Consider the following 27,406-nt stretch of genomic DNA (forward strand, 5'->3'; position numbering starts at 1 on the left):
TATATATATATATATATATATATATATATATATATATATATACATATACATATATATACACATATACATATATATATACATACATACATACAATACACATGTATAACACACAGATGCACACCCACACACATACATACAACACATACGTACACACACAAACATTCACCCCACAAGCACACATGAATAACACACACATAGCACACACAAACATAACTGAATGCATTCCTCCACACTGACCCATTCTTAGAGTGTTGGAGTCATATTGTTTTTCTAACATATACAAACAAGAAAGGAGAGGGTGATGGGGAATGGCATGGTGAGTGATTGTGGGAAGTACAATGCCTGTTCTGAAAGATTTCAGAATGTGTTGCTGGACTACAAAAACACTTTATTAAAATGTGGACACAACACTGAGCCTACAACAACCTATAAAGCAAGAAATGCGATCATTTTTATTTTTCATACAATGAAACGGAGGCTCTGGGAGGATAAATCCTGTACCCAGATAATGTAGTGGGGCCTTGAAGCACCTGTAGGCATTCTGTTTCTGGCTGTTGTCAAGTAGCTCGTTTTTTGTTACTGGGGAGATTGGACTAGTTGTGCAACTGCTCATTTCTATAGATGCACAGTGTGCTCTGCACCCTCCCAAAGGCTGGACAAGCAGCATGGCAGAGAGCAAATATTAATGACAGGCCTGTCCCGAGACCTGAAACCTGCAGCCCTTTCTGAGCTACAATACTCATCCCAAAGTCCTCACTGAGGTGGCCTCCTATAGTAGCTCAGCCACATGTTTGTTCTGATGTGAGGAGTACTCTCTCGCCTTCCTCACCCCGCCTATCATACACAGGGATTGTCAGTGCTTCAGAAGTACCAGCTAAAGAAAAATATCAGTGTCTCAAAAATGTCTTACCATGTAGTAATCATGCCCAGAAGGAGGGTCTAAAGATTGATGCGTGTTTTTGAATGGCTTTTGAGAACTTCAGAATTTATGGCAGCATATGACTTAAACATATATGGGCTCCGCTGGGAATCTGAGTGGTCCAAGGGATTTGCTTCTCACCATGTTTTGTGCCATGTTCCCCGCGTGGTAATAAGCCGTGTAGCTGGAGAGGAAAGTGAGAACCGAGCTGTCAGCACCTCCAGTCCTGCCAAATCCCCCCTGTCTACATGCCAGGGCTCTGAAATGCACTAGGGAATTCTAATTTGGCTTAGTAGGTATAAGATTCTACTGTGTAAGTTCAGCCTTGGCAAGCTGACATAGCTTAGAGATAACACTGGTAAATTTTGTCTTACAAGACGCTGAATTCATCCCAGAAAGGCAATGATGAAGCCACTTAGGTCTCATTTCCCTTCCCCAGTGAGCCCTCCCACCATGGGCAGGTCACATTGCAACATTCTGTTTGGGCCACCAGCTTTGCGAAGCACGAGCACTACATGGCCAGGGCAGAGGGCAAGGTGAATGTCCAGAATGCGTCCAGTCTTTGACACAAGCGGTAGACCTGTGTGAATTTGAGCTCACTTAACTTTTTGGCTTCCTCAGAAGGATCAGCATCTGCTCTGTGGGTACACAGCTTGCTCTGAAAGCACTACGATCTGAGTTTGGATCTCCATCTCTTACATAACATCTGGGAATGGCTGTGCTCCCTCTAACTGCAGCACTAGGAGAGGAAACAGCAGGCAGATATCAAAAAGTCCCTGGCGGTTGAGCTTGCAGTTCATCTAGAGAGTCCTTGTCTGAAGGCAATAAAGTGGAGAATGATAGGAAGCCTGTCCTGCTCTGGCATCCTTCATTGTTATACTTACATGTATATACCACATATAATGCATGAATGCGCACACAAAGCAACTTCAAAATATTGAAGGAATCGGGGTAACTAAATACCACCTATCATTTTTTCCAAATTTATTACTTTGCTCCCATTGAAGAACAACTAAAGTACTTCAGCTGGGCTTCAGTTTTGGAATAATGGTATCATTGCTGTACTCTGAAAGTTACTCATATTTTCACAGTAGGACCAGGTCTTTCCACCCATGTCATTTTACTCACTTGGAGTATATATACCACATGAGCAGTATGAGTCTTACTCCCATGCCTTCTACCACTGGAGTCCTGTGTCCCCTCAGGCACAGGAGCACAGAGTCCTGTGCCTACAATTGAGACTTCCCTTCAGGCAGCAGGTGCTGTGTGGCACTTGGCCTGCCAGGTGACTCAGAAAGCTGAGGTGTTCCCACAGATGCAATGCATGTTCTCCAAACTTTTGATTGTCCCTGTTTAATTTTAGAATAGTAAATGCCTAAACTCTGTACCCGAGGTGGCCGAGTAGACTTTGGAAAGGTACTTAACTAAAGAGAATTCTCCTTAAGGAGAATTTGCTTCGCTTCTGCACCCCTTCAGCTGTTATGAATAGTCGAAAGGCAGCTGGTAGAAAGGACCACCTGCTTTTCCAATTTCTGTACTGACTACTGCGAGTGCAGAATTTGCCTCTCCTTGTAGGGCCCTTTCTTCTCTGGAGACAGAACAAAAACCTAATCCTCCTGAGACTTTGGAGGGATGCAAATGAGCCAGCATTGGATCCTACAAGAAGGGAAAGGTCACACCCCATCCGCAGTGTTGTCACATGATGCTGACACAAACTTCAGAGCTTCTACAGTTAAAAATATTTTATTTTTTGAAATACAAAATGCTGTCATGTATAAAAAATGTACATAATGGTTTGAATTCAATTTCTCTTTTTAAAGGACATTGGTAATTTAAATATTTTTCTGATTATATTTCATGTAATTATTGTTCTGGGGCCCATATTAGTGACATTTTACCCATTTCTGTGTATTTTTTTCATGCTTCAACAACGTGTCAACAAACTGATTGCTTGGGCCATGCACTTGACCCTGGCTGGCACCATTCTGGGAACCATGAGCCTTCAAAATAATATGGAATTGTCAATGCACATAGACATTCCCTTCACATACACATGAATGTGTATCTGCAATTCTGGCCTTCGTTTATATTCGTACATATGTTATAATCATGGGGCAGTGCGAGTGATATGTACAGTGTTGGGTATGTGCATATTACTCTTATTTGGAACATCCCATGTTGGCTACCATTTGTAGCCATGCTGGTGGAGCAATTTGAAAACATATTGGCTTCTTTTTCCTTTCCTTTCCTTTCCTTTCCTTTCCTTTCCTTTCCTTTCCTTTCCTTTCCTTTCCTTTCCTTTCCTTTCCTTTCCTTTCCTTTTTAAATTTGAATGTTCTCTTTAGAGCATTTCAGGGTCAACTGAACAAAATTACATCAATGAAGGAAATTAAAACATTCTAGATTCTCCTAAGTAGCTTCAGCATTTGGGGTACAGTTTTGTTTCTCTCTACTGCTTTAACCAAATGGACACTGAGAAAACACCCCATGGGTACTGATCTCAGCAGGGACTCCACCTTGCCTCACTGGAGGTGGGGGTGGGGAGCACAGAGGACGTGAGTGTCCTGGAAGAAACATCCATGAAAGCAGAACAGAATTTAGACTGCAATTAGCCTTTCACACAACATTCTGTGATACACATACTGGCCACACCATCTTACCAAAGTTTAAATCTCTTTTGAAAATCAAGTTTGAATGTATGACACTCCCCTTTTCTGTCTCTGATGGTTGCTACATCCAGTTGTCACTACTGAAAACTAGGAAGCCGCTAGACAGACTGCTGTAAAGGGTATCGGAGCCATTTTTATTCTTTCACTCTGGGTCTTTAACTTACAGAGAATTGCAAGCGCAATCCTGCTCACAGTTTAGTCAGCCCACAGTGCTCTAAGACAGTGCTGAGTATACCAGCAGGAACTGGTTCTAATGGTCCTCGTCTAGACAAGTCAGGTACAGAGAGCAGAGCCAGCCTGCAAATGGCTTTTTCCGCTGCGTAGGTGTTGCATCAGAATGAGACAAAGTGGAAATTACTCTCTGCTCCAGCCATGGCTGATAGCAGATCTGCTGTGAATATTAATCTTTTGATTGAAAGTAAGGTTAAGCTTTAAAAATTGGCAACCAACCAGAAGAAATCTCGGATTCACAGTGAAGTCTACAAAAAAAGCAAAAACCTAGCTTTTTGATTTGAGATCTGACTTGATCTTGCACGGGGACCACTAAGCTTGTTCTAAAATGTCTACAGAGGTTTGTTAAACTTCAAAGCAGGCCTTTATCTGAAACATCGGGCCACCAAGTCTTAAAAAGTAAAGTCTGACCTGAATGATAAGAAGACTAAATGCCATAACGACAACATACTGAATAATATACAAATCTATTAGATGTTTACTCCAGACCAAACATGATAAAAACAGTTACTTTTGAACATTACATGCCTCTGCTACCCTGTGATCACAGAGTCAAGCTTACTCTTACACAACCCTCAGCACTTTTGTTGCTATGTGTTAATATATATGCACACTCCCAAGAGCCCAAAGAGAATCCCTAGTCTACAGCATTCTGTTTGTGCGAGGCCAATTAAGATGCTGCCTCTAGTGCTAGGAGATGAAGAGCTGCAGAGACAGTTGCCATGGAAACCAATTTTCCCCACATTTCCTGCAGAGCCAGAAACTGCTGAGTAATATGCCTTCCCAGAAGACCTGGCATAAACACAGCTCCCACCTTCATCTGGGCTCCATTTTATGAGGGAAATAAGTTAGAAATTATGAAGGAAACCATGGTATTCCATACATGATTTATTTTCCAATAACGTGGTATTTTATTGATCACATAAAACTGAATGGGGAGTCGTGAATAAATCTTAGTTCATTTACCTTTGGTGCAAAGGATGGATTTCAAAACATCTAATAGCTTCGCATTTGTATGCAGCTTTAAAGAAGAAATCTCTAGTGTATTCTTTTCAAAACAGTGCTCTTAAGCAGATGTGCTTTAAAAGTTAACTGGTGCTGATTTGAGTTATTCCAGTTTCCTTAGGAGATTAAGTACTTAAAAATTACAGACTAGATATGGATTTCCTTTTAAAAATACAATTATTTTGGTCATGTGCATGATTCATGTTCAGGCCTCAAAAAATAGAAAACGTCCTACATTACAGAATTTTATTCTTAGTCTAACTCCTGGAAATCATAGCAAATGTAAACAACAGAGCAAAGAATATCAAACTACATTTTCATGTACATTGAAATTTGTAGGATTATGTATCGTCTTTAAGTGTGTGGATAAAAACAATATTTCCAACACATAGCTCATGCTTCTAGGGGATTGTTTGTAAAAGCAAAACTGAAGGAATTCTCCACCCACCCCACCCGTTACTGAAAGAGCCTCCTGGTGACAGAGCTACAGTGGGGGAATCAGCGCTGAAAATCATCTGATTAGAGACCCCCAAACCTATTTTATCATTGTAATTGGTGGTACAGTTTTCCATTCTTCTCATTAACATTGTGCCCTCTCGAAGGTGGCTCTCCAAACAGAACAGGGTCTCCCTGCTGTCTGCCCAACCTACAGTTCAGTCTTTCAGACGCAAGGCTGTTGCACAGCTGCAAAACCAAGCCTGCACTCTTCAGGCAGACGTGGTAGGTGAAAAGAAAGGACACATCACAGGAATGACAGCAGGCACATAGAAGAGATGAATGTTGGGGAGGGGGGGTGTCTTAAGTTCCCTGGTCCCTCCAAAATGTCTAATATAGACAGCTTTGTGACATAGTCTTTGGGGACAACAAAAACCACAGCATCAAAATGGGCCACACACCATTTTGTTTATGTATCATCTTGAAAATGGTGTGATCTAGATTCTGCCTTGAGAATGAGCTGAGCACTTACGGATACATCTTCCCCATCCATTTAGGGATTTTAGTGCAGATTTACTTTCGTAGAAAAATTATGCTCTGGTAAGTTTAGGAGACTGATACAGACTCCCTCTCTCCCATAATATTCTATATCTCGTCTAATAATGAAGCAAGACTCCTTTGTTTGGCTAGTGCAACAACAAAATTGAGCCCCAAACAGGTTATCATAGGAACACTGGCCGCATTTTGTGTTCGGCATCAATGTCTGAGACTGGAAAGTGCAGTCAGTGTCTTGAAGAGTTTTCAGGCTCTTCAGCTGTCACCTGATTTTAAAATAACATCTGCATAGCTACTTGTTTAGTCACTCTGTCCTCAGCATACACAGGTATGAGGCAGGGACTTAAAGTCTGTCAGCTGAGATATCTAATCAATGAAATGACTGCCCCGACACTGGATGGATGCAGCCTCCTACTACCTGAGAGCTAACAGGGAAATGGATTTGTCGGAGTGGATAAGTGCAGCTCGGGAAATGGCCAAGGCAGCAAATCATGTGCCAACGCATGGTCAACCATGTGGTGGGGTCCAGGGTGAGCACGGACCTCCACAACAAGCAGGCTCTGCAAGGGAAGTCCTGAGCTTGTGCCTGTCACAGTTTTAGAATGGCCTCATGTTTCTCAGTTGTCAGGGAAGAACAATAGGTTATCTGCCAAGTCTGATGGTGTGTCTAATCGCTGCTCATGTCAGTGAAGTTCCTACTGCAGTGTGTATTGACATGTGTAGGAGTCTTGACTCTCCCATTATAAAATTCCTTAGTCAGGTCACACTGGTATCTTCCACGCAGGCAGTTTCTAAGGCAGGCAATGGAAGCAGGAGTCAATCTGATGGGTCAGAGGCAGGGGGTTGCCTGCTTTGTGAGTACAGCTCCAAGGCTGCCTTCCAGAGCTGTTCTTTCCAGGGAGAACTGTCATTCATCCACACCACCAGTCCTTCACATGGATTTGGAATCAGAATCTCTTTTGCTGATGAGAACCTCCAGCAAACGTAGCTTTGCCTTTATGTGCTTGTATTCATTGTACTCTTCAGCCATTGGAGTACGGTCTTCCTTCTGGACATTTCTAGAGAAAACGAAGAAAAGAGAAACTGAGGATCACTTTCTGCCTGCTTTAAAGGCTACCATTCATCAGGAATGAGCATTAGGAAACTACATAGTCTATCAATCTAAAATCACTGTTGACAGTTGACTCTTGGTATCTAAGGCAGATTCAGACAAGTGCAAAGTGGTTCTTTTCTGGAGGTACCATGCAAGTTGAGGGCCAGTAAAGTTAATCTAGAATCCAATAGGGGGCCACAAATGACTAAGAAATGCAAAGATTTTCTATTGATTTTAAAGTATGATCTCACAGTAATAATTTATTCAGAATGAACAAAAAATACTTCATTCTTATTCACTTGGTGATTACTTGGGATGTCTATCGATGTGATAAAACACTATGACCAAAAGCAACGTAGAGAAGAAGGGTTTTATTTCAGTCCATCATGAAGGGAAGCCAGGATAGGGATAAAGGCAGGAATAGAGAGGCAGGAACTGAAAAGACCATCCATGGAGGATTGAACTTAGTAGCTTGCTCCTCTTGGCTTGCTCAACTGGTATCTTATAACACCTAGAACCACTAGCCCAGAGGCATCATGCCCATATTGGGCTAGACCCTCCCACACCAATCATCAAGCAAGAAAATGCAGTAATGTGTACAGGTCTGGTGGGGGCATTTTCTCAACTGAAGTTCCCTCATCTCAAATGACTCCAGCTTGTAACAAGTTGACATGAAACTAAACCACACAATTCTTTATATTTCCTTATTTTTATATCTTTTATCAAACAAACCATTAAATTTCTCTTTTTAAGGTTTATTGATTTTTATTTTATGTGCATGAGTATTTTGTCTGCACATGTACATGTACAAGTACACCCACCGTCGTGCTCAGTACCCACAGAGGCCAAAAGAGGAAGCTGGATCCCCTACATCTGAAATTATGGGTGTTTATGAGCTGCCATGAGGGAACCAGACCCGAGTCCTCTGCAAGGGCAGAAAGTGTTTTTAACTGCTCACCCAATCAAATTTCCAATCAGCAATGAGCACACTCACAATTTGCAAATAGCTCAAGAAGAGTTAATATTCCTACTTAAATAATTGTTTTTGAAATGTAGCAACTGGTCACATGGTGCTAAGTATTTGTAGTTTGCTGGGTAATTTTATATGCAAACTTATATGAAGTAGAATTAATTTAAAGCTTGTTCTGAGGTCGACAGTCCTTTATAGCCATGATCCAACACAACTCTCTCAACAGCTTGACCACGAGGAGCTCTGTCTATATTCTTGTATACATAATGTAGTCAGGGCAGGCAGTGGCAGTTTGGAAAGAATGACCTCTCTAATTTACCAGTCACTATGGAGTACATGTTGCAAGCTTTCCAACACCATGCCTCCTTTTCTCTTCAAAACAGGGGGGAAAAATGGGCAAGAGGGACAATGGGAGGCTTCATTAACAAATGAAACTGGTTTTATTCTTGTCTGCCTTGTTTTGGTAAAGGATTCTAAGTAGCTTTTGAGTAGAAGGCAGGAATGAAGCCTAAGGAGAATATCTCCACCCAGTTACCATCATGCCCTGTTAGGGAGGCTTCTCATTCTTGTGATGTTATGATGTTATTAGGCCCTCACTACATCAACGTGAGTGATGATTGGTCAGTTTCATCCATTCATCCTGGAAATAGCTTTTTCTAAAAATGCCTCTAGAATTCTTTCCGGCCAGATTTGCAACCAAGTTAATGGTGTGCCTGAGGCCATTTAAACCTCTGGTTCCCTACTGTGAATTCATCCTGTTTTAAGTTTAACTTCCCCTTAAGAAAACTACATCATTAAGCTAACTGTGCCTTGCAGTTCTCACTTAGTCAACTTTTACACAATAAGCTAAAGGCATAGCTTTAATCTTAAATTATGTGTTCTCCATCCCAACTCAGGATAGTGTGTGTGTGTGTGTGTGTGTGTGTGTGTGGTGAGAATCATTTACTGAAAGCTTCCAATATGTTGAAAGCAAACTTAAGGAAAGCAAGTATGTACCATAAATGTTGGCATCAATAACATATATAATAACATGTGTTTGTGGATTTGAGTGTTACTCTGGGTCATTAGGGTTCAAAGAGTAAATACTTCCCTTGTAAACTCTGATGAAAAGTAGAGTAAGATCAGTGGTTCTGCACCCCCTTCTGATGCCAAATATTTTGGGGCTATTCAACAAACATAGAGCAAAGTCCTTCACAAGGGGAGGAGTGGGGAATTCAAAGTTGGGCTCACTCTTGGCGTAAGCCACTCCAAAACAAACAGCCTGTTTTTTGTTTGTTTGTTTGTTTTGTTTTTTTTGTTTTTTTCATCAATGTGGCACCAATGCAATTCAGACTTTCTTAATCCTTCTTCATGTTCCACAATATTACAGACATCTATTCACAGTATGTGAGAATAATGTGAAAATGGAAGGCAGACAGACAGAAACATCAAACCAACACCTTAACAATTAATATTAAATTGACACTTATGTTGGTTACTGTTATTATTTTAGGAATTATTTCTGTTGTCCACTTAGCCAATTTTCTTAAGAGTCTGTTAGTGAATGGCTGGGGAAAATGCAAACACATTTAGGTATAAAATACACATTTAGGTATAAATACATGTTTAGATACAAATGTGTAAAAAAATCTTTAGAAATATTATTGTACAGTATATCCAAGTTAGAAATCCAAAAAGTACATTTATGTAATGTTTCCACTAAACCAGGATATAGCACAGTCCCAGTGCTAAAGTTGTTATACTGCCTGTATTTCTTCACACCCCAGGGCATGAAAGCACTCCAAAGAAACTACATACCTTTCACCTAGTTTGGATTAATGTAAAACCAGTTTAGGATGGTAAAACCTAATTCCACATGAGAGGCACAGACCTACTCCTGGTCCTGTCCCCAAGCTCCGGGTAGGATACAAGGAGAACTCTGTGACAAAGGCTTTCCCTGCAAATTTAGTAATCAGACAATTCAATTACGCCTTAAAACTCACTGGATAAAACAAGGTATCCACTAGACAGATACACTCATCATTGCTTCTCACACATTTTCATTCAGACTTGGCCACTAGCATCTTAGTTGTTTTAGTTTTTTATAGTGCCTGTGTGTGAACCCAGGACCTTGTACAAACTGAGCCATATCCCCAGTCTAACTTTGGATTTTTAACTGTCATTAAGTCTGCTAGTATCATTTTTCTCCCTCTTGCTTCCTGTGAAGAAACTCAATGCTGTCAATTTAAAACTCAGTTCCAAGCTACTCATTTTAGCTGAGAACTAAATGTGACAGGTTGGTTTTGCCTTTTAGCAGACTCGGTATGTCATGGACAGTGCAAGAGAAGAATATCTTCTTAAATATCTATATCATTTGCACCTATAATCTATATCTATCTATACATCTCATGGTCTCACAGAAAATCTGTGAGGGTCCCTGGGCAAACCAGGGGGCCTACAAGGAGAATGTAGCAAGCGTTCCACTCTGGAAGCACGCCACAGATGGAACAGAAACAGGGCGGGGCATGTGAAATGAGGAAATGAGGGACAGGGAGACATTTACATACCTCCCATTTTGTCTGAAAAAATTGTCTTCAAAATCATGAAGTTTCTTTCGAATCATTTTTTTTTCTTCTCTCATTTCCTGAAGATATTCCAAGAGTTCAGGTCTAAGAAGAGAAGTAAATTAAACAAACAAACAAACAAACAAACAATTAAATCAGATGGTTTTACATGTAAATAGCATGTGGTATGATAGGAGTTGTGGAGAAAGAAAACAAAACAATGTAAAAGTCCCCGTGGGTGCTTTCTCTTGAGTGACCCCACTCTGAGAGCAGGTGAGGCTCTAGGGGCTCCTGGGAGATTTTGCTACTTAGGAATTATCAGGTCTTTATGAAGCCCAGGGTGTATTTCTCAGAAAGAGCAAAGTGATGTCTGTACTCAGGGTTAACTGAGCTGAGATGGACAGCACCACAGCGTCATTCAGAGACCTCATGCTTGTTCAGGCAAGATGTCAAAACTTCCTCAAATAATCTGGAATCAAATATATGAGAAAACTCCCTTTTCTCCTCCCTCCTCTCTTCCTTCCTTCACTCATTTCTCTCTCTCTCTCTCTCTCTCTCTCTCTCTCTCTCTCTCTCTCCATCCTCCCCACCTCTCGCCTGTCTCCCTACCCACCACCCTCATGCTCTATAGGTCTTTGCTTACTTAGAATTCACTCTAGCCCAGGCTGGCCTCAAGCTTACTTACCCTTATGCTTTAGTCACTAGGCCTATTTCATTAGTTTAAATCATTATTTTCTCTATACACACATACCCTAGGTAAGTCACTTGTGGCTTTTTGGCTAAACTAACCCTCATGCTGTTACTTGAACTAAACCACTCTAATGCCACTGCCCAACCACATACATTGAAGCAGAGTGGAGGTTTGAAAGGCCTGAGTCCTGGCTGCATTTCGATGGCATTTTGTCATCCATTGGTGAAATAAATCCATCAGCATCATCTTCAAGTTGGTCCAGAAAGCAATGTGCACTGCAGTCTGTTTTCAAAGTGACAGCAAAGTCTGGCTTTGTGGAGCTGTCATCTTCTGACCCCTCCTCTTGTTCCTAGAGACATGAGGCAACCCCAGTAAGACTCTGAGCATATTTTGGAGAACGCTTTCATTATAAGCGTCGTTCAAAAATCACCAAATTAACCAGATTCACATGGTTTCTCCTCTCTTTTATTAAACTGATGGCACTAAGACAAAGTATGGATGGCAAAGCTGGACCAAGCCAGGAGGCACGTCCTACCTCAACTGCTTTCTGTCTTTAATCTCTGCTTGACCCAAAGAAACAGTGTTTCAGTGTTCTTCTCAATTTAAATTACTTTAAAACTTCAGACAAAAGTTGATTTTCAAGCAAACAATTTTAAAGTTTCTTTTTATAAGTAGAAGTAACAGTTCCCACCAATGCCATTTTTATAAAACTTAACTGAGGCAGCATACACCTGGAACTTGGGGAGACACAGTTGGCAGGCAACAACTGTCAGTCTCCCAGGATGAGAGAGAACAGATTCAAAGCTCAGGCAGAGCCTGGACCTGTATATTGCTGCTTCTCAATAAATACCTGGTGAACAGTCCAGCAATTCGGATTTAAAAGAAAGTGGTGAATGAGCATTTTACAAAAGATACCCTGGCAAAAGAGACCCAGGAATGCTACAAATAAGAATGAGGATTTCATTTTCTACAAGTTCTACTAGTGGGCTGGAGAGATGGCTCAGTGGATAAGAACATTGGCTACTCTTCCAGAGGACCCAGGTTCGATTCTTAGTACCCACACATCAGTTCACAAACATCTGTAACCAGTCTCCGGAAACCTTATGCCCTCTTCTACACTTCAAAGACACTGCATACACATGGTGCACAGACATACATTCCAGTAAACACTCATATACATAAAATAAAAATAAATACAATCTCTAAAGTTTTACTAACTGCCTTCCAACGTCTGGAGCGAGTATGAAGCACTATGATACTTTTTTTTTTCAGATGAACCTCATAGAACTATTCTCATCAGCCTTAGAAAATCATGGGAAAAAATGAAATATGAAACATAGGTGTGAAATAAGATCATAAATGGTAGATACTAAGTATAGTCCCAAAATAATGTACAGATCAGATGTGAGCAGTTGGGAAAGCACCAGTGAGAAATTCCCTAGTGTTAGCTCCTTCATAAGCTACTTTTCTTTCTTTTATAGGACTAATGTTATATCTGGATTTTGATAAAGGACAAGATTAACAGATCCATTAAAAGGAAAGGTGACTATCAAAATTTTAGTCATGATGCTAAAATGGTGACATGAACCTGAAGGGAAAAGTCTACAGTAGGCTCTTTGCCTTGAAACAAATTAATGTTATTAGTCACTTAGGTGGTGATATAAAGGGTGTGTTCACCAATGCATCAATCACAGAGTAGATACAGATATTTAGTTTGCTGAAATATGAATCTATATTTAGCTTATTTCATATAGCTTGATAGCAATATAAAAAGCAGTTGGAAGGCCAGGTAATGGTGGCACACACCTTTAATCCCAGAACTCAGAAGGCAGAGACAGGCAAATTTCTGAGTTCGAGGCCAGCCTGGTCTACAAAGTGAGTTCCAGGACAGCCAGGGCTACACAGAGAAGCCCTGTCTCAAAAAACAAACAAACAAACAAACAAACAAACAAACGAAAACTGGATAGATAGCTAATGAGGAATCCATAGAAAAGCATCAAAAGATCACATGATCCCTCAGCACAATGGAAATCACAAATAGGTGGGTCATGGACAGTAGGTCTCAATGAGATGATTATATACCCTAGGTATTTGCAATATCTAGAGACATTTGGGGTTATCACAACTGAAGAGGGGGTAGAAGTAAGTGATGGGTGAAGGCCAGGAAATATCCCACAGCAGTTATCCTGATCCAGTGTCTGCACAGTGAAAGTCTAAAATGGACTGGCCATAGATTGACAGTCACATAGGCAAAGATTTGGAGAATTGAAAGGACCTTTGCCATCAAGTAAAGTAAGGCCTGGCTCTTTGTCTACTCTCCTGGCTAAAGCATAGCTAGGATAAAACTAGCTATGGAGAGCAACAGATAAAATGACCTGTGCATTTACAGCAGGGCCAGTGGCTGGAGAGGAGCCTGAAATCCACATTCCACAAGGAACAGTAGGAGCTTGGAGGAAAGGTTTCTAAGCAAGGAGCATGGTGGGAAGAAACGGCATGTGACTATAAATGTGTGAAGAGCTATAAAGAGAAGAAGCCATATGTGTGTTCCCTAGCCTTCCAGGTGGTAAAGCCAAGTGTGTGTGTGTGTGTGTGTGTGTGTGTGTGTGTGTGTTTGTGTGTGTGTGTAGAATGTAATGAGCTATACCACCTACAAAAATGTTTTCACTAATTATTTTACATTTATCAAACTAACACATTCTAAAATGATATGCTATATAATGAACTGTATTCTACTTTGTTATGCAAGCTGGTTAGGAAACTGCTAAGATGTTAGCTGCTTTGGACACTCAGCTCAGGGGATGTGCAGCCTCACATTCCCACTGCTCTGGAAGTTTGAGTCTTGAGAGGAGAATCCTATTCCACTGTGTTTGGGGGGATTCTAGGGGCTAGAAATTTCTCTGGGCTTCTTTTTGGGTTGAAGGCTTTCAGAACCTTCAGAACTCAAACTAACTCTACTTCATACAAGCTGGTTTCTTCAGAAAAGCTAGTAGAACAAGAATAAGTTTTAAAGAAACTTCTCAGACTTGGTCTTTTTTATCTCCAAACACATGAGATTGTGAATTGTGTTAAAACTACTGTGTTAGCGTATATCAAGAGCACGTTAATAACCCTGTACTATTAGAACAAAACGAACCAAAAGACAGCCGTATTTACAAAAGCAACATAACAATTGCAAAATTACTTGTAATTTTGACCATGATGTGAGCCAGTGGGCAATAAGCCACAGAAAAAAACATCTTCTTAAAAAAAAATTGCTAAAGAATAAGAATAGGTAGGATGTCCTCAGCTAAGAAAAGCGTCGTAGGACATCTATCATTCATTTAATGAGGCAATTATTAAGTGTCACATCTTGCATGTATTCAAGAGAATGCTTTTTACCTGGTAATAAGTCCATTATATGCCGCTGAGAGAAGATGCTAATTTTCATATACAAACTACCCAAATTTCTTCAATTATCAACATTCAGTTCATCCGTAAAACTACCAGATGGACAAAGCCTGTTGCTTTTCATGGATATCAAAGCATATTGTAAGAAAATAGCTGTAATTTTAAAAAATATAATATAGCACACTAGCCCTGATGTTCCAGTACTGCATTCATAATTCAGATTCTATTTAGTAACGTGATTATCAAGCACAGTCTGACTAATACATCAAAATTGGGTATTGTAGTGTGGTTTACCTTACCTCAGGCAAGAGAATGAAGCTTTCAATTGGTCACCCACAATAGGTTTTTCTGAGATAATCATTCCTAACTATAGGGACTAAATGACCAATATCAGCTTAGAATGTCTCAGAAATGTGACAGGTGGGGACTATTAAAACTTTCTTCTACTTTGGGTTTAACTTTTCTCTTTGGTTCCATATAACTCCCAAAAAGTAATCATGATTTAAAACAAAACAAAACAAAAATAAGGTAAGGTGAGAAACAACAACAACAACAAAAAAGTCTCTGCAATCAAAGGGAAAGCAAAGCAGAAGAAACCAACGAAGGAGAATGAAAGGGAATCGGTGAGGCTATAAAAAGATGCATAGGATGTCACCAGTCACAGCTGGCTCTAGTGGCTACTGACTTGTAGAAAGACTACTAGAACTGCTACCCAAGGACTGGCACTCAGGGTGACAAGGGGGTTAGTGGAGGTAGTGTTAGCACCAAGCTCTTCACCTTTATCTCCTTGAAGAAGGAAGCAGTTTCACCCTCGATAATCGGCTGCAGCGAAGGGCTTCTCCGTTTGCTGGAGGGGGAACCCTGTGGCAAGCATTAACAAATAGGTTATTTTATGTACCACTTTTCTTTGCCTTAGAGCTCTTGGTCTCTTTGACCAATACTCACTACTGTATCTTAACTACATTTTATAATCATTTCCCACAAAAAGCTCCCAAGAAAACCTAACACAGTCAAAATTCTTTTTCTCTTCAAAGTCCACACCTACAAATCAGAGGACAGAGAAAGAAAGCACAAGCATTTCTTTTTAACCAGAGCTTTTTAACCAAGCTTTCAGGAATCCCCTAAGGAAAGCACTGATTTCCCACACCCTAGGCCCAGCATCTATACCTAACTGTGATGATCGAAAGAAAGTAGCTCAAGGTCAAACAAATACGTAAAAGTTAATGAGCTTTTCTGTTCTACCATCACCCTATTTAGGAACTCTTGAGTACTCCTAACTGATGGAAGACAAGTACATTAACTCATTGTACTTATTAGTCTGTTCTGCAGGAAATTTGCAGAAGAGGAACATTCTTTAATTACACCTGCCTAGAGTCTCTGGATTGTCTCTCATTCATAAAAATAAGTCCACTATTAAAGAAGTATGAAAGATGAGGGAGCATACTCTAGGCCTGGCAATGAAGAAATGAATCGTAAGATTTAGTGAAGTGCTAGATAAGAGCAGCAGCTAAAAAGAGTAAATGCCCTAGGAGTGATATCAAATCAAGGTTGTGACAGAGGATGAGGGAGCTAAATCAGGCAATGCTTCTCTTAGAGATGAACAGGCACTAACATCCTATAACTATATCTAGTCCAGGGAGGACATTCTTTGGCTGTAGGTAAAAGTCTGTCAGTGTTAAAATATTGCCCCTCAAGCAGAGACAAACTGTTATTCCTTTTGACAAGATGGAATCCAGATGCTAACAGCAGTTATATCCCAGCATGTGGGTCATAGCTAGGCAGCTTTCCAACCACTAGCCTCCCCAACTGCTTGCCATTTTATCTCCACTCCTATAGCCTCCAAAGTAAGGGTCTTCTCACTTACAGTGTCCTCCTTGGATCAACTTCTTAGGGAGCAGTCTTAGGGAGTGGTGAGAGACTGTAAACAGACAGCACCAGAGAGGCACTCTTTGGAAAGAAGTGCCTAGAGAAAAATCCATCCCTACACCTTGAGCTCTTTTAAGGAATGGGTTTAGATATTGGCCCTGTGTGTGCCAAAGGAACGTATATCTATCTGATCAAGTCATTCCTAAAGCCGTGGGGCATGGATATGAATGGCTGGTACAACTACCACAGCCTGATCTTTGATGAGAATGCAGGTTAGGATCCTATTAGCATAGGAGGGGCTCCTCCCATAGAAAGAGAAGGTATACTCACAATGATGAGCATGGTACTTGGTTAAGGCCCTGTGCTGGTGAGTTTTTGTCAACTTGACACAATTTAGAGTCACCTAAGAGGAGGGAGCCTCATTTGAGAAAATGCCTGGAGCATATCTGTGAGGCATTTTCTTGATTGATGTGGAAGAGCCTAGCCCATTGTGGGAAGTGCTACCCTTGGGCAACTAGCTCTGGGTTGTATAAGAAAGCAGGATAAGAAAGTCATGGAAAATATGCCAAAAAGCAATGTTCCACCATGCCTTCTGTACCAATTCCTACTTCTAGGTTCTTCCCTTGAGTCCCTTGCCCAACTTCTCTTCAAGACATAGTATAAACTATGAGCTGGAAAAAAACAAAAAACAAAAACAAAAAAAACCCTCTCTTGCCTGAGTTGCTTTTCTGGTCATGTGTATATCATGGCAGGAATTGAAACCTAACAAGGACAAGTAAGTGCATGTAGCATAAGCAGAGGCTGCCAACAGAAAGGGAAGAATGTTCTCACAATGATGGGGACGGTGCTGGCCCGGGATAGGATCTGTTTGACTAGACGGTACCGATCATACAGCGGCTTCATAATCTGACGCTCAGTCTTTGTCACCTGAAAAGCAAGGACAGGACAAGTGAGAATGTTCCCAGATCATGCTGTCCCTTGTCCCCAGCATGCTCTGGGCTTTTGTGGTCCAAGAGAATATACAGAGATGATACAATTTACAAAACATATTTAAACTGATAATAATATTTAGTTAATTACTAAAAATCCTGCAGATCTCCACTGCAGATCAGGAGAAATCACTCTACTAGTATACTTTCTTCTAGACCTGAATAATGTCCTATGTCCTCAGCCCACTATGGTAATTCTAAAACTGCTATTTAAAACTAAGGGGGTGGGTGGGAGTAGTGATGGCTCATTGGTTTAAAACACCTACTGTATTTCTAGAGGATCTGGGCACAATTCCTAGCATTCATATAGTAGCTCATATTCTCCTATAACCAGTTATAGGGGATCCAATGCCCTCTTTCGGCTTCTATGGACTCCAGGTATGCACACAGTATACAAACATACATACAGACAAAATACCCATACACATAAAAATAAGGAAATGAAATTTAAAACAATCTTCTACCCAAAAAACAAGCAAAAAATTCTTCAATGTATGAGGACTCAGCAGGTAAAGTTGCTTATTTGCCAAGCCTGATGGCCTGAGCTTGCTACCCAAACCCTATATGGTAGAAAGGAGGGATTTGACTCCCATGATTTGTACTCAAGGTTCAAAGTCTCCAAATGGTTCATTATCTGGGGAAGGGAGGCCGGAAAGGATGAGGCAACATTTCTATCATAATTATGCTTATTACATGGTTCTGTAATCAACATTTTTGGATAAATTTCTTCCACATGAAACTGTTTGCTCTTATGATTCTGGCAGATAGAGAGTAATCAAGGAACATTTGTTACTGGAATCCATTGGATGATTCAACCTCATTATCCTCGTCTGGCACACTGCTCAAAATCTCTAAGCCGGAAGGAATCCAGTTTAGTTTCCTTGTACTGGATTTGAAACCCTTTGTCATTCATGACGTCTCTCCTCCCCATGGTACTTCAAGCTCCAGAGATAGACTAGGTCATCTCATTGCTAGTTCTGTACAATGCCCTCTGCCCTGAAGAGGCTTTCTCTCATCTTTGGAAGTGGCAGATTAGAAGCCAACTCAGCACAACTCTTTTTTCCTTGTGCTCCAATTTGAAAGTGATCCTGTTCTCCACATCATCGCCTGTACTAGCTAGTTTTGTGTCAGTTTGATACAAACTACAGTCATTTGGAAAAGAGAACCACAGTTGAGAAAATGCCCCCATCAGATTGGTCTGTGGGCAAGCCTGTGGTGCATTTTCTTGATGATTAATGTGGCCAGGTGTGAGGGTATGAAAGAAAATGGCCCATATATGCTCATAGTGAGTGGTACTATTAGGAAGTATAGCCTTATTGGAATAGGTGTGGCCGTGTTGGAGAAAGTGTCACTGGAGGTGGACTTTGAGGTCTCAGATGCTCAAGCCAGGTCTATTGTGGCATTCTTTACCTGCTGCCTCTGGATCCAGATGTAGAACTCTTAGCTATCTTGCCAGCACCATGTCTGCAAGCATGATGCAATACATCCTGCCATGACAATAATGGGCTAAACCTCTGAATTGTAAGTCAGTCCCAACTAAAATGTTTTCCTTTATAAGAGTTGCCACGGTCATGGTGTCTCCTTACAGAAATAAAACCCTAACTAATACAGAGGACCAACTTCTGGTGGGTAACATTATCCTTGGGCTAGTGGTCCCTGGTGCTATAAGAAACTAGGCTAAGTAATTCATGATGAGCAAGTCAGTAAACAGCATTTCTCTCCTGCCTCCAGGTTCCTGCTCTGCTTCCCGTCATAATGCACTATAAGCTATAAAATGAAATAAACAACCCCCCCCAAGTTGTTTTTGGTCCTGGTATTTATCTCAACAACAGAAAGGCTAACTAAGACAGCACATCCTGTGTTTGTAATTGGAAATATTTTTACATTGTATCATAAATGTTCACACATGTATCTTCTAATTTACAATATAACCTGTTGAACTCAGGGGCTTATATTTTCATGTCCTGAGTATCTCATCCAATGGAAACATTCTATACATAGTTGCAATGTTAGTGAATGAATATTTCATACCTATCTAGGTATGCCCAACAGATAGGTATGCATGTATTTCCTTTGGCTACCTCAGTGCACAATAAGGTAAAGTATCATTTTAGACTTGGTTGCTGGGCTTCTGCTTACCATCACCATGCCATGAATGAGAAAGCAAGAGTTTCTCAGGTAGGGAATGGTGTAAGATATGCGGCTTGACCATTTCTCTCAGAGTTTTGGGAAGATTCGCCTTCAAAGACAGTTCTAGATTATGTAAATATGTTGCCCTGTGTGGCTTTTGCATCTGCCTTTCTTAACATGATCAACAGTCAATCACGTTGGGTATCTTTTACAAGCTAACAGGGTACTACTTCCTGCTGTTAGCAACAATAACGATCTTTTCATTTGTCTTCATTACTTAGGTTTGAAGAGTTGCTGAAATTCTTCTGCTTCTAGGATGTGTCACATGAAGTGGAATTCTAAAATTGCTCACTTCATTTGCAATTGGTTACTTCATTAAAAATGGCTGTTGGGACAGCAAGGTGACTCAGAAGTCATTTCACATGAAATAAAAGGTAATGTTATTACTACCACACTCTTATCATAAATAGCTAACATGCCAGTTCTTATTGCTGGTAAGGGCATTCTGACGAGCCATTTGGCACATGAGTGAATTTATGGCTCATTCATCACACTCCTAAACATGTATATACCAAACAAACAAACCATCAGAATTCTCTGTGTGTCACTTGCTGATGGTAAGCTGAAGAAGTTAGTTTAGAAAGCAGTTGATTCATAATTGCTTGAAAATTACATTCAGCCAAACGTGTATATACTATCTCTTCAAAATCCTTTCTCTACTCTTTCAAAACTTTAGTTTAAATTTAGTTGGTAGTACTAAATGCTTTGGAGTGTGTGGAAACAGAGTTCTTTTTCATGTGGCTTTTTTTTTAAATGCAAAGCATACAATATTAGCCAATGTGGTGGTATATGCCTTTAAATTCCAGAACTCAGGAGGCAGAGGCAGGTAGATTTCTGTGAGTTCAAGGTCAGTCCGGTCAACATAGCAATATCCTGGGTTTCATAGTGAGACTGTGTCTAAAAACAAAACAAAACAAACAAACAAACAAAACACCATAAGCATGAGACAGGAAGATCAGGGATACAGCAGCATCTCTATTGTGGTCTTCGGTATGACACAGAGACACTCTACTGTCACTTACTACCCTGCTTTTGATTACTCAAAATAAAATAGATACTATTTTAAAACTCAAGAAGGGAGCACTATCCAAAAGTTACTCATATTTAGCTAGAGGCAAATCCTGGGTAGAAATCATAAAGCCCAGATTAGACAGCCCCATGTGTCTGCCTTTATGTTGTTAGGGTTTTTCTCTTAGCCTACAGCAAAACTTTTCTAAAGTTTGGTTGATGTTACCTGGATGTAAAGGAAAGCCAAAAGCAGTGACATATTTACTTTGATGATAAAGACAAAATAAAAGCCATAGACTCCGAGTGCTAGACATTAGGGACTAAAGCACTGAGAGAGCTTAGATGAGAAGTGGATGGACCGTTTCCCAGCCTATGTTTCTTACTATTCACAAAGATGTCAGACCTGAATGAAGCTGGACCGAGCAGTGTGATGATAGGTTAACTGCGGCACTCTGGGCCCATTAATTTAGGAAATAGCAACTCTTTTATAAGTTAAGAATAGAAGCATGTTTTTGTAAAGATCAGAAAATCCAAGACAACAGCTAACCAGAGGATAGAGTTTATAAATGGATATGTAATTTATATGTTAACTTGGCTATACTCAATGCTGTGTTTGTCAACATGGTTTTGAAACACGGAACTAAAATATACCAGCATGGGAAAGAAGTAAGAAGCCAGGTCAAGCAACCTATTCTCTCCCATGCATGAATGGTGATATGTTATGAATGGTGATATGAGGCCTTCAACTATTTGCTATATTTTCCTGTAACATCATCTTTAAAGACTTTAATACTCTTTAATAATAACTTTCAGAGAATGGTGAGCCCACTTGTTTTTGTATGCCACACATACCCATTGTTTGCTCAATTAAAGCAAACAGCTTGGCTGAGAACTGTGTAGCACATGACTGTTTAGCTATGGTCATGATGGCCAATGGCCTGTTAAATTAGAATCTTCAGACTTAGAAAAGCTCATGAGTTCTGCACATATACTTCATGAGATAAAGGGACTTGGAGTGACAGTCTAGCATTGGAAATATATGGATTTTTATTTTGTCTAATAGTTTTTATGGTTTGGGGTTAATTATAGTATAGATCTAAATAAATAAAAGTTTAGTTTGATTTTCAGACTGGTCATTTATGAAGGAATGTTTGTTTTTTTTCTGAGGAGGTTAGAGCATTGTGTCTTAGAGAGAGGCAGAAAGACCTGCAATGGGCAACAAATGACACTAATATTTGTTTCTCAATTTGTTCTCTACCCTGTGAGATGCTTAAATCTCGATCTGTCTGAGAGGGAATGAGGGAAGACAAAGGGATAATGCGTTATATCCTTAGTGACACACAGGTAAGAGGAGCATACCCTTTGCCCCACTGTAATCATCTTTTGTCAAGCAGGCTGGAGGAAGAGCATGTGATTGTAGTGGCAGTGAGACCTGTCATTTACTGGGCAGCTCAAAGCTGCTATTTACTTCCTCTGTTTTGAGCTTACACATCACTACATGTCTGAGTGTCTCTGTCTGTCTCTAATTTCCTTTTACTGCCATGACAACCCATAACAGATATCCAGATATCTATCAACCAAGTACCAAGAGTTCAGGTGGTATCTTAGCAGCCCCAGGTCTGTCTAGCTGAGTTCCTATAATCCTGAGACACACAGTGTCTGCATCATGGAGCAAAGTACACACACACACACACACACACGTATGTATGTATGTATATATATATATATATATATATATCTTTCCAATTTAAAGACACACACACAAAACAAAAGCAAAAAATAAAAACACAGCCACAAACCCCAAACCTCCATCACATGACCCAGTAAATCAGCAGTGAAGTTTGATCACTTGGAATGTAGCTGAGTGTTCTTTCGGGTGGGAGATACAGTCCAGGAAGCCCTGGAAGGAGTCTGTCAATATTCCAACTAGAATCCATGGGAAGGGGAGAACTATGAACTGTGCAAAGGGAGAAACAGGGTCATCCTGGTGGCCTCACATGAGGTCTGCACTTAGAATTCTAAGCTTCTGTGGCAAAGGGACTCTTCTCTGTTCTAACAGCTCAGCTCTGCCTCTCCCAAACTCGAATCCTGCAGTACAGAAGGACAACATTTCACAATCTTTGAACTCTGGAGCACTTACTATTTGGTTCAGTGCCTTTAAAAAAAATCTGAAACAAAACTTGGCTGACACATGAACATTATCCCAGACTTCTAGTACTTTTCCACTGCAGGAACAGTCCAGCAAAATAAATCCACACCAGGGGCAGAATTTTTCAAAGAAAAAAACATTGAGGACTAGAGGATGTCTTCTGTGGATATTCCCTGTGCTTACACTCTATGACAGGGTTTGTGCCAGCCACTGAGGCTTGGATTTACTATTAGGTAAACAATACCCAGAATCCTCACCTACCCCAAACCCATGATTGGAATGATATTTTGTGGTAGAGCCTTTGCCTAGCCCTCTGAAGAACCCAGTGTCATAAACAAGACACCCAGTGTCTTGTTTAAAAGGAGTTTTATATCTCATTCTGGAAGTTTCTACATTGAAGAAAATATCCTTTACAAGAAAGGATTAAATTCAACCCATTAATTCGTTAAACGAATAGTTACAACACAGTGGAACAGCCCTGTATTTGGGGGCTTTATAAAAATCAATGAATCTATATTAAATTTCATGCTTCCTTATATCTGCCTGCAGTAATTGCTCTTGTTGTGACATTTTTTTCTTGTCAACTATCTGAATAGGAGACGATGAAGTGTAATAGGCAGCAAGGATGGTTAAGTTCCTCAAAGAAGAGAGCAGAAGGAATCCTGTCTTACTACGAGTTTCCCTAAAGCTGTCAAGACACCCCCAACATGTGCTTGTTAAATACAAAACCACCTCAGGTGCTTACTAGTTTGATAAGAAGGCATAGCTCCATTTTGCACTTCATCATGTAGGTTCTACACACCCCGCTAGAAATTCTTTACAATGCTGGCTATGTTCTGAAGCACAGAGTGACTGTTTTATAGTCCATCATTCAAGCTTATAGAATATGTCGTTTATAATATGCCAGTGGAAGCATACAGTCAGCAACAGCTTATGGGGACTAACTTGGGCAGGAGGTCTCCTTCTTTTTATGAAAATTTTATGAACTCTATACAAGATCTCCCCTCTCTTTATCTCTCTTCTCTTTTGTTCTTCCTTCTCTCTCTCTCTCTCTTTCCTTCCTTCCTTCCTTCCTTCCTTCCTTCCTTCCTTCCTTCCTTCCTTCCTCCCTCCCTCCCTCCCTCCCTCCCTTTCTCCCTTCTCTTCTTTACTTATTTTATTTATATGAGTACACTATTGCTGTCTTCAGTCACACCAGAAGAGATCCCATTACAGATGGTTGTGAGCCACCATGTGGTTACTTGGAATTGAATTCAGGACCTTTGGAAGAGCAGTCAGTGCTCTTAACCACTGAGCCATCTCTCCAGCCCCCTCTCTTCTCTTTTAGTAGGACACTAGCAACTTAAGTTTAGTTGTAGACTAACTTTTGTTGGAACTCAGTTATGTTCAAGGTCTATTGACCATGCCTTCAAAAACACTTAGAAATGGTGTGAATATGCATTAAGCTTCCTTTCTTGTACTAGAGAACAGAGCATGTTTTAGGGTCACTGGATGAAACTAAATTGTAGAACCTTTCCAAAACCAGACAACTAACTCCAATGAGACAGTTTGGTGCATCACATACCGGCCGCCCATGGATACTTTCATAGTATAGCAGGGCTTTCTGCAGAGCCACTTTCTCATTAGCAATCTGGTCCTTGGTCATATCCTGTGTAAACATAGTGGTAAGAAAGGAAACATCAGGAAAACATCTGTGCCCATCCCAACTTTTTTATGTTGTCAAGCTCATCTAAAGGAAGGGTTAAAATGCGCTATTCAAAGATCACACAGATATGAGAGCTCTTGACCTCCCACCAGAGGCACAGAGTGCAGATGACCATTGTAATAAGCTACCTGGAACACCCCCGTGGCAGGGAAGGCACACTGAAGATATGGGTTGAGCTTAATGGACCCAGAAATACTGCAGTTACAGGCTACATACTCCTAAAGGTTTGCCTGTCATCCTCTACTCAGAGAGTCAAGCCATCTATTAATCTCAGTAAGTTCATTTTACAGTAGAATCAACAGAACGATTTGCTTTCAGTCAGTAGTCAGAAACCAGAGTACCCACAGACAAAACACTGCAGCTTTTGTTTGCCCTTCTACATGTGTGGGAAGCTTTAAAAGATGTCATTGTGCTTGTAAGGATTCATGTTCCTTGTCCCCTTTCCCCTTTCCACTGGGCTTAGTGTAATGCCAGGAGACAGCAGTGAAGAGTGTCTCCTGCCTGGAAAACAAGTGTGGCAAAGCTATCAACACCAGTCTGCATGGCCGGTGCTTTTACTGTGTTGACCTCGCTGAGGGCAACTCCCTCAGGCTCTCTAACAGCATCCCACCTTAATGTCCTCGGGACGGCTGGACTCCACTCGTTTCTCTTGGAGTTTTCTTAGTATCCCTTCCAGTGTAGCTTCAACACTGGGCCTGATGGCTTTATCCAGCAGTTCTTGCTTCTTCTCATCTTCTTTTTCTAGCTGGGAACCAAAACTCTTGGGGAGTGTGTTACTTCGTTGCCGTGTCCTGGGGGTGAGGTCCTCTTCAGAGATCTTCAGTTTTGATTCTAGGCAATTAGATTTGTAAACATAGATACATGAGACTGAGGTATGCTGAACCCAGATTTCTTTGTCATGTCAATAACTGCTTAACCATGTCTTTTTTTTTCCAGAGAGAATTGAATTATAGTGTAAGTGGAAATCCCTGGATTATTACATAAACCAAACTGTAATGGACTGTTTCTAGATCTTCAGAAATATTTCTCAAACTCTAAAAATTCCTAGAAAAGTGTTGGTTTTGGCACCTGACTTTTGGTCCCCTTGGCTTGGGATCTGATGTCGGAAGTGGGCTGAAGAATTTCAAAGTCATATAGATGTGCATATAGTACATATAGATGTGCTGATCTAAAATCAGACACTGACCTCTGCTTTTTATTCAATCTACTGCATAACCCATTTTCATTTAGTTGTTTCTGTGACTATCCCTAAACACAGAAAGCTATTCAAGGGGAAGGGGCCTAGACCTTTCAGCTTTGTCTCTGATGAAATGCCTTCTAACACTCCAGCAAGGACAACTTTAGAATAAACATGTAGAAGAAGTACTAATGTGAAGCCATTTTTCTAGGAGTGTGCAGAAATAAAGCCATGTTGAGGAATTCATATCATATCTTGTCTGGTTGTCTTATGACATGAGACCCTCCAAATTCTTAGGATGATGTTTCAAAAAGAACTAGGTGACCTGGGAAGTATCCCCAGGCCTGGGAAGCACTGATGGTGACATTCTGGTGAACCTCAGCAGATTTGGCTCCTGGTTTATTGTACACATACTATGCCAGTATGTTCACAACTTCACTTACCTTTCAGCTGTTTCCGGAATTTGGCCAAGTCATTTGTCCATTTCAGAACCTCTGGATTAGCTGCCTTGTCACTGTGGGAGGGCTGGGAAAAGAAAGTCTACAGTAAATATTTTTTAAAATGGTTTATTTAACTTTATTTTATGTGCATTGATGTGAGGGTATCAGATCCCTCGGAAATGGAGTTAGAGACAGCTGTAAGCTGTCATGAGGGTACTAGGAATCGAACCTGGGTCCTTTGGAAGAACAGATGATGCTCTTAACCACTGGGCCATCTCTCCAGCCCCCTAGAATAAATATTTTACTGTTTACTTCTGATACTCAAGCCAATTTCCTTAAGGGCAAAATACTGGATTTTTATGATCATGGACTTCAGTGGGGTCCACATCCCCTCTTCTATTATTTCTATATTTCAGCTAATAAAGCAGTAAGTGGAAGAGTTTATGGCTTATATTGTAGCCACCATGAAAAATGCCCTCTTGCCACCGGCTTGGGAAACTAAGACACAGCCAACAATGGAAGGAGCCCAGCATGGAGGAAACTGAAGAAGATAATCTTGAATCAAATTTCAGCCCAACAATAAAATGCCCTTCTTTAATCAGCTTCTGGTATCCTCTGCCTCAATGGTTCTCAACTTTCCTAATGCTGTGACCCTTAATACAGTTTCTCATGTTATAGTGACCTCTCAATCATAAAATTATTTTGGTGTTATATTATAGCTATAATTTTGCTACTGTTATGAAATGTAATATAAATATCAGATATGTAGTATATCTGTTATAAGACCCACAGGTATATTGGGGTGAGGCAATCCTGCGGAGAACTCACTCTGTACTTCCTCTCTTCTTCAAACCTGTCCTCGAACTTCCGGATCTTCTTTTTAAGGGTCTGGATCCTTCTGGTGAGCTGCACTGGTGTCAGGTCCTCTTGCTCGTCATCGTAGGACCCCAGGGAGGAGCTTCGCCGCCTGCAAAGAGCATGGCCTGGGTTAGCTGCCCCATGAATGACCAATAACTATGGGAACTATGGGGAGGTCCTTCAGGCTACAAGAGTATATGGCCCAGAGGAGTGAAAACATCCCCTCCCCTTTGATAAAAACCAAGTGATGGGTGCATTTTCTGGGTGTATCTAAGTTCTGTATATGCTACCTATTAAATAAGTCAGTGTTTCTCTCACTCCCACTTATGTTATCAAAACAATCTGAGATGGACTCCAAGCCTAAATGTTAAGTTTGACAAATCTTTAGAAAGGAGGCGCTAACTGGAATTCAAAATGAGATTTACAGTTGGGCTGCATCTCAAGTGGAAACTGCAACATAGCCTGCATACTTCAGGTGTGGCTCCCCACAAGTCCCCAACTTAATTTTTTACTGATTGGCCTCGCC

General features: G+C 40.7%; 1 protein-coding gene across 3 annotated transcripts in view; it reads right to left on the reverse strand.

The window, feature by feature from the left end:
- Window positions 1-4,692: 4,692 nt before the first annotated feature.
- Fam13a (family with sequence similarity 13 member A) overlaps window positions 4,693-27,406 on the reverse strand; it is an 88,124-nt gene continuing 65,410 nt past the window's right edge. For all 3 annotated transcript variants that reach the window (XM_021164985.2, XM_029478401.1, XM_029478400.1), the window contains exons 10-18: window positions 26,851-26,989; window positions 26,026-26,107; window positions 25,016-25,236; window positions 24,265-24,348; window positions 17,196-17,291; window positions 15,276-15,359; window positions 11,264-11,460; window positions 10,424-10,525; window positions 4,693-6,872 (exon numbers count right to left, since the gene is read on the reverse strand). In XM_021164985.2, coding sequence (XP_021020644.1) covers window positions 6,746-6,872; window positions 10,424-10,525; window positions 11,264-11,460; window positions 15,276-15,359; window positions 17,196-17,291; window positions 24,265-24,348; window positions 25,016-25,236; window positions 26,026-26,107; window positions 26,851-26,989 — 1,132 coding nt within the window. In that variant the 3' untranslated portion in view covers window positions 4,693-6,745. The remainder of the gene's footprint in view (window positions 6,873-10,423; window positions 10,526-11,263; window positions 11,461-15,275; window positions 15,360-17,195; window positions 17,292-24,264; window positions 24,349-25,015; window positions 25,237-26,025; window positions 26,108-26,850; window positions 26,990-27,406) is intronic.

This window comes from Mus caroli, chromosome 6, assembly GCF_900094665.2.
Source record: "Mus caroli chromosome 6, CAROLI_EIJ_v1.1, whole genome shotgun sequence".
Lineage (NCBI taxonomy): Eukaryota > Metazoa > Chordata > Mammalia > Rodentia > Muridae > Mus > Mus caroli.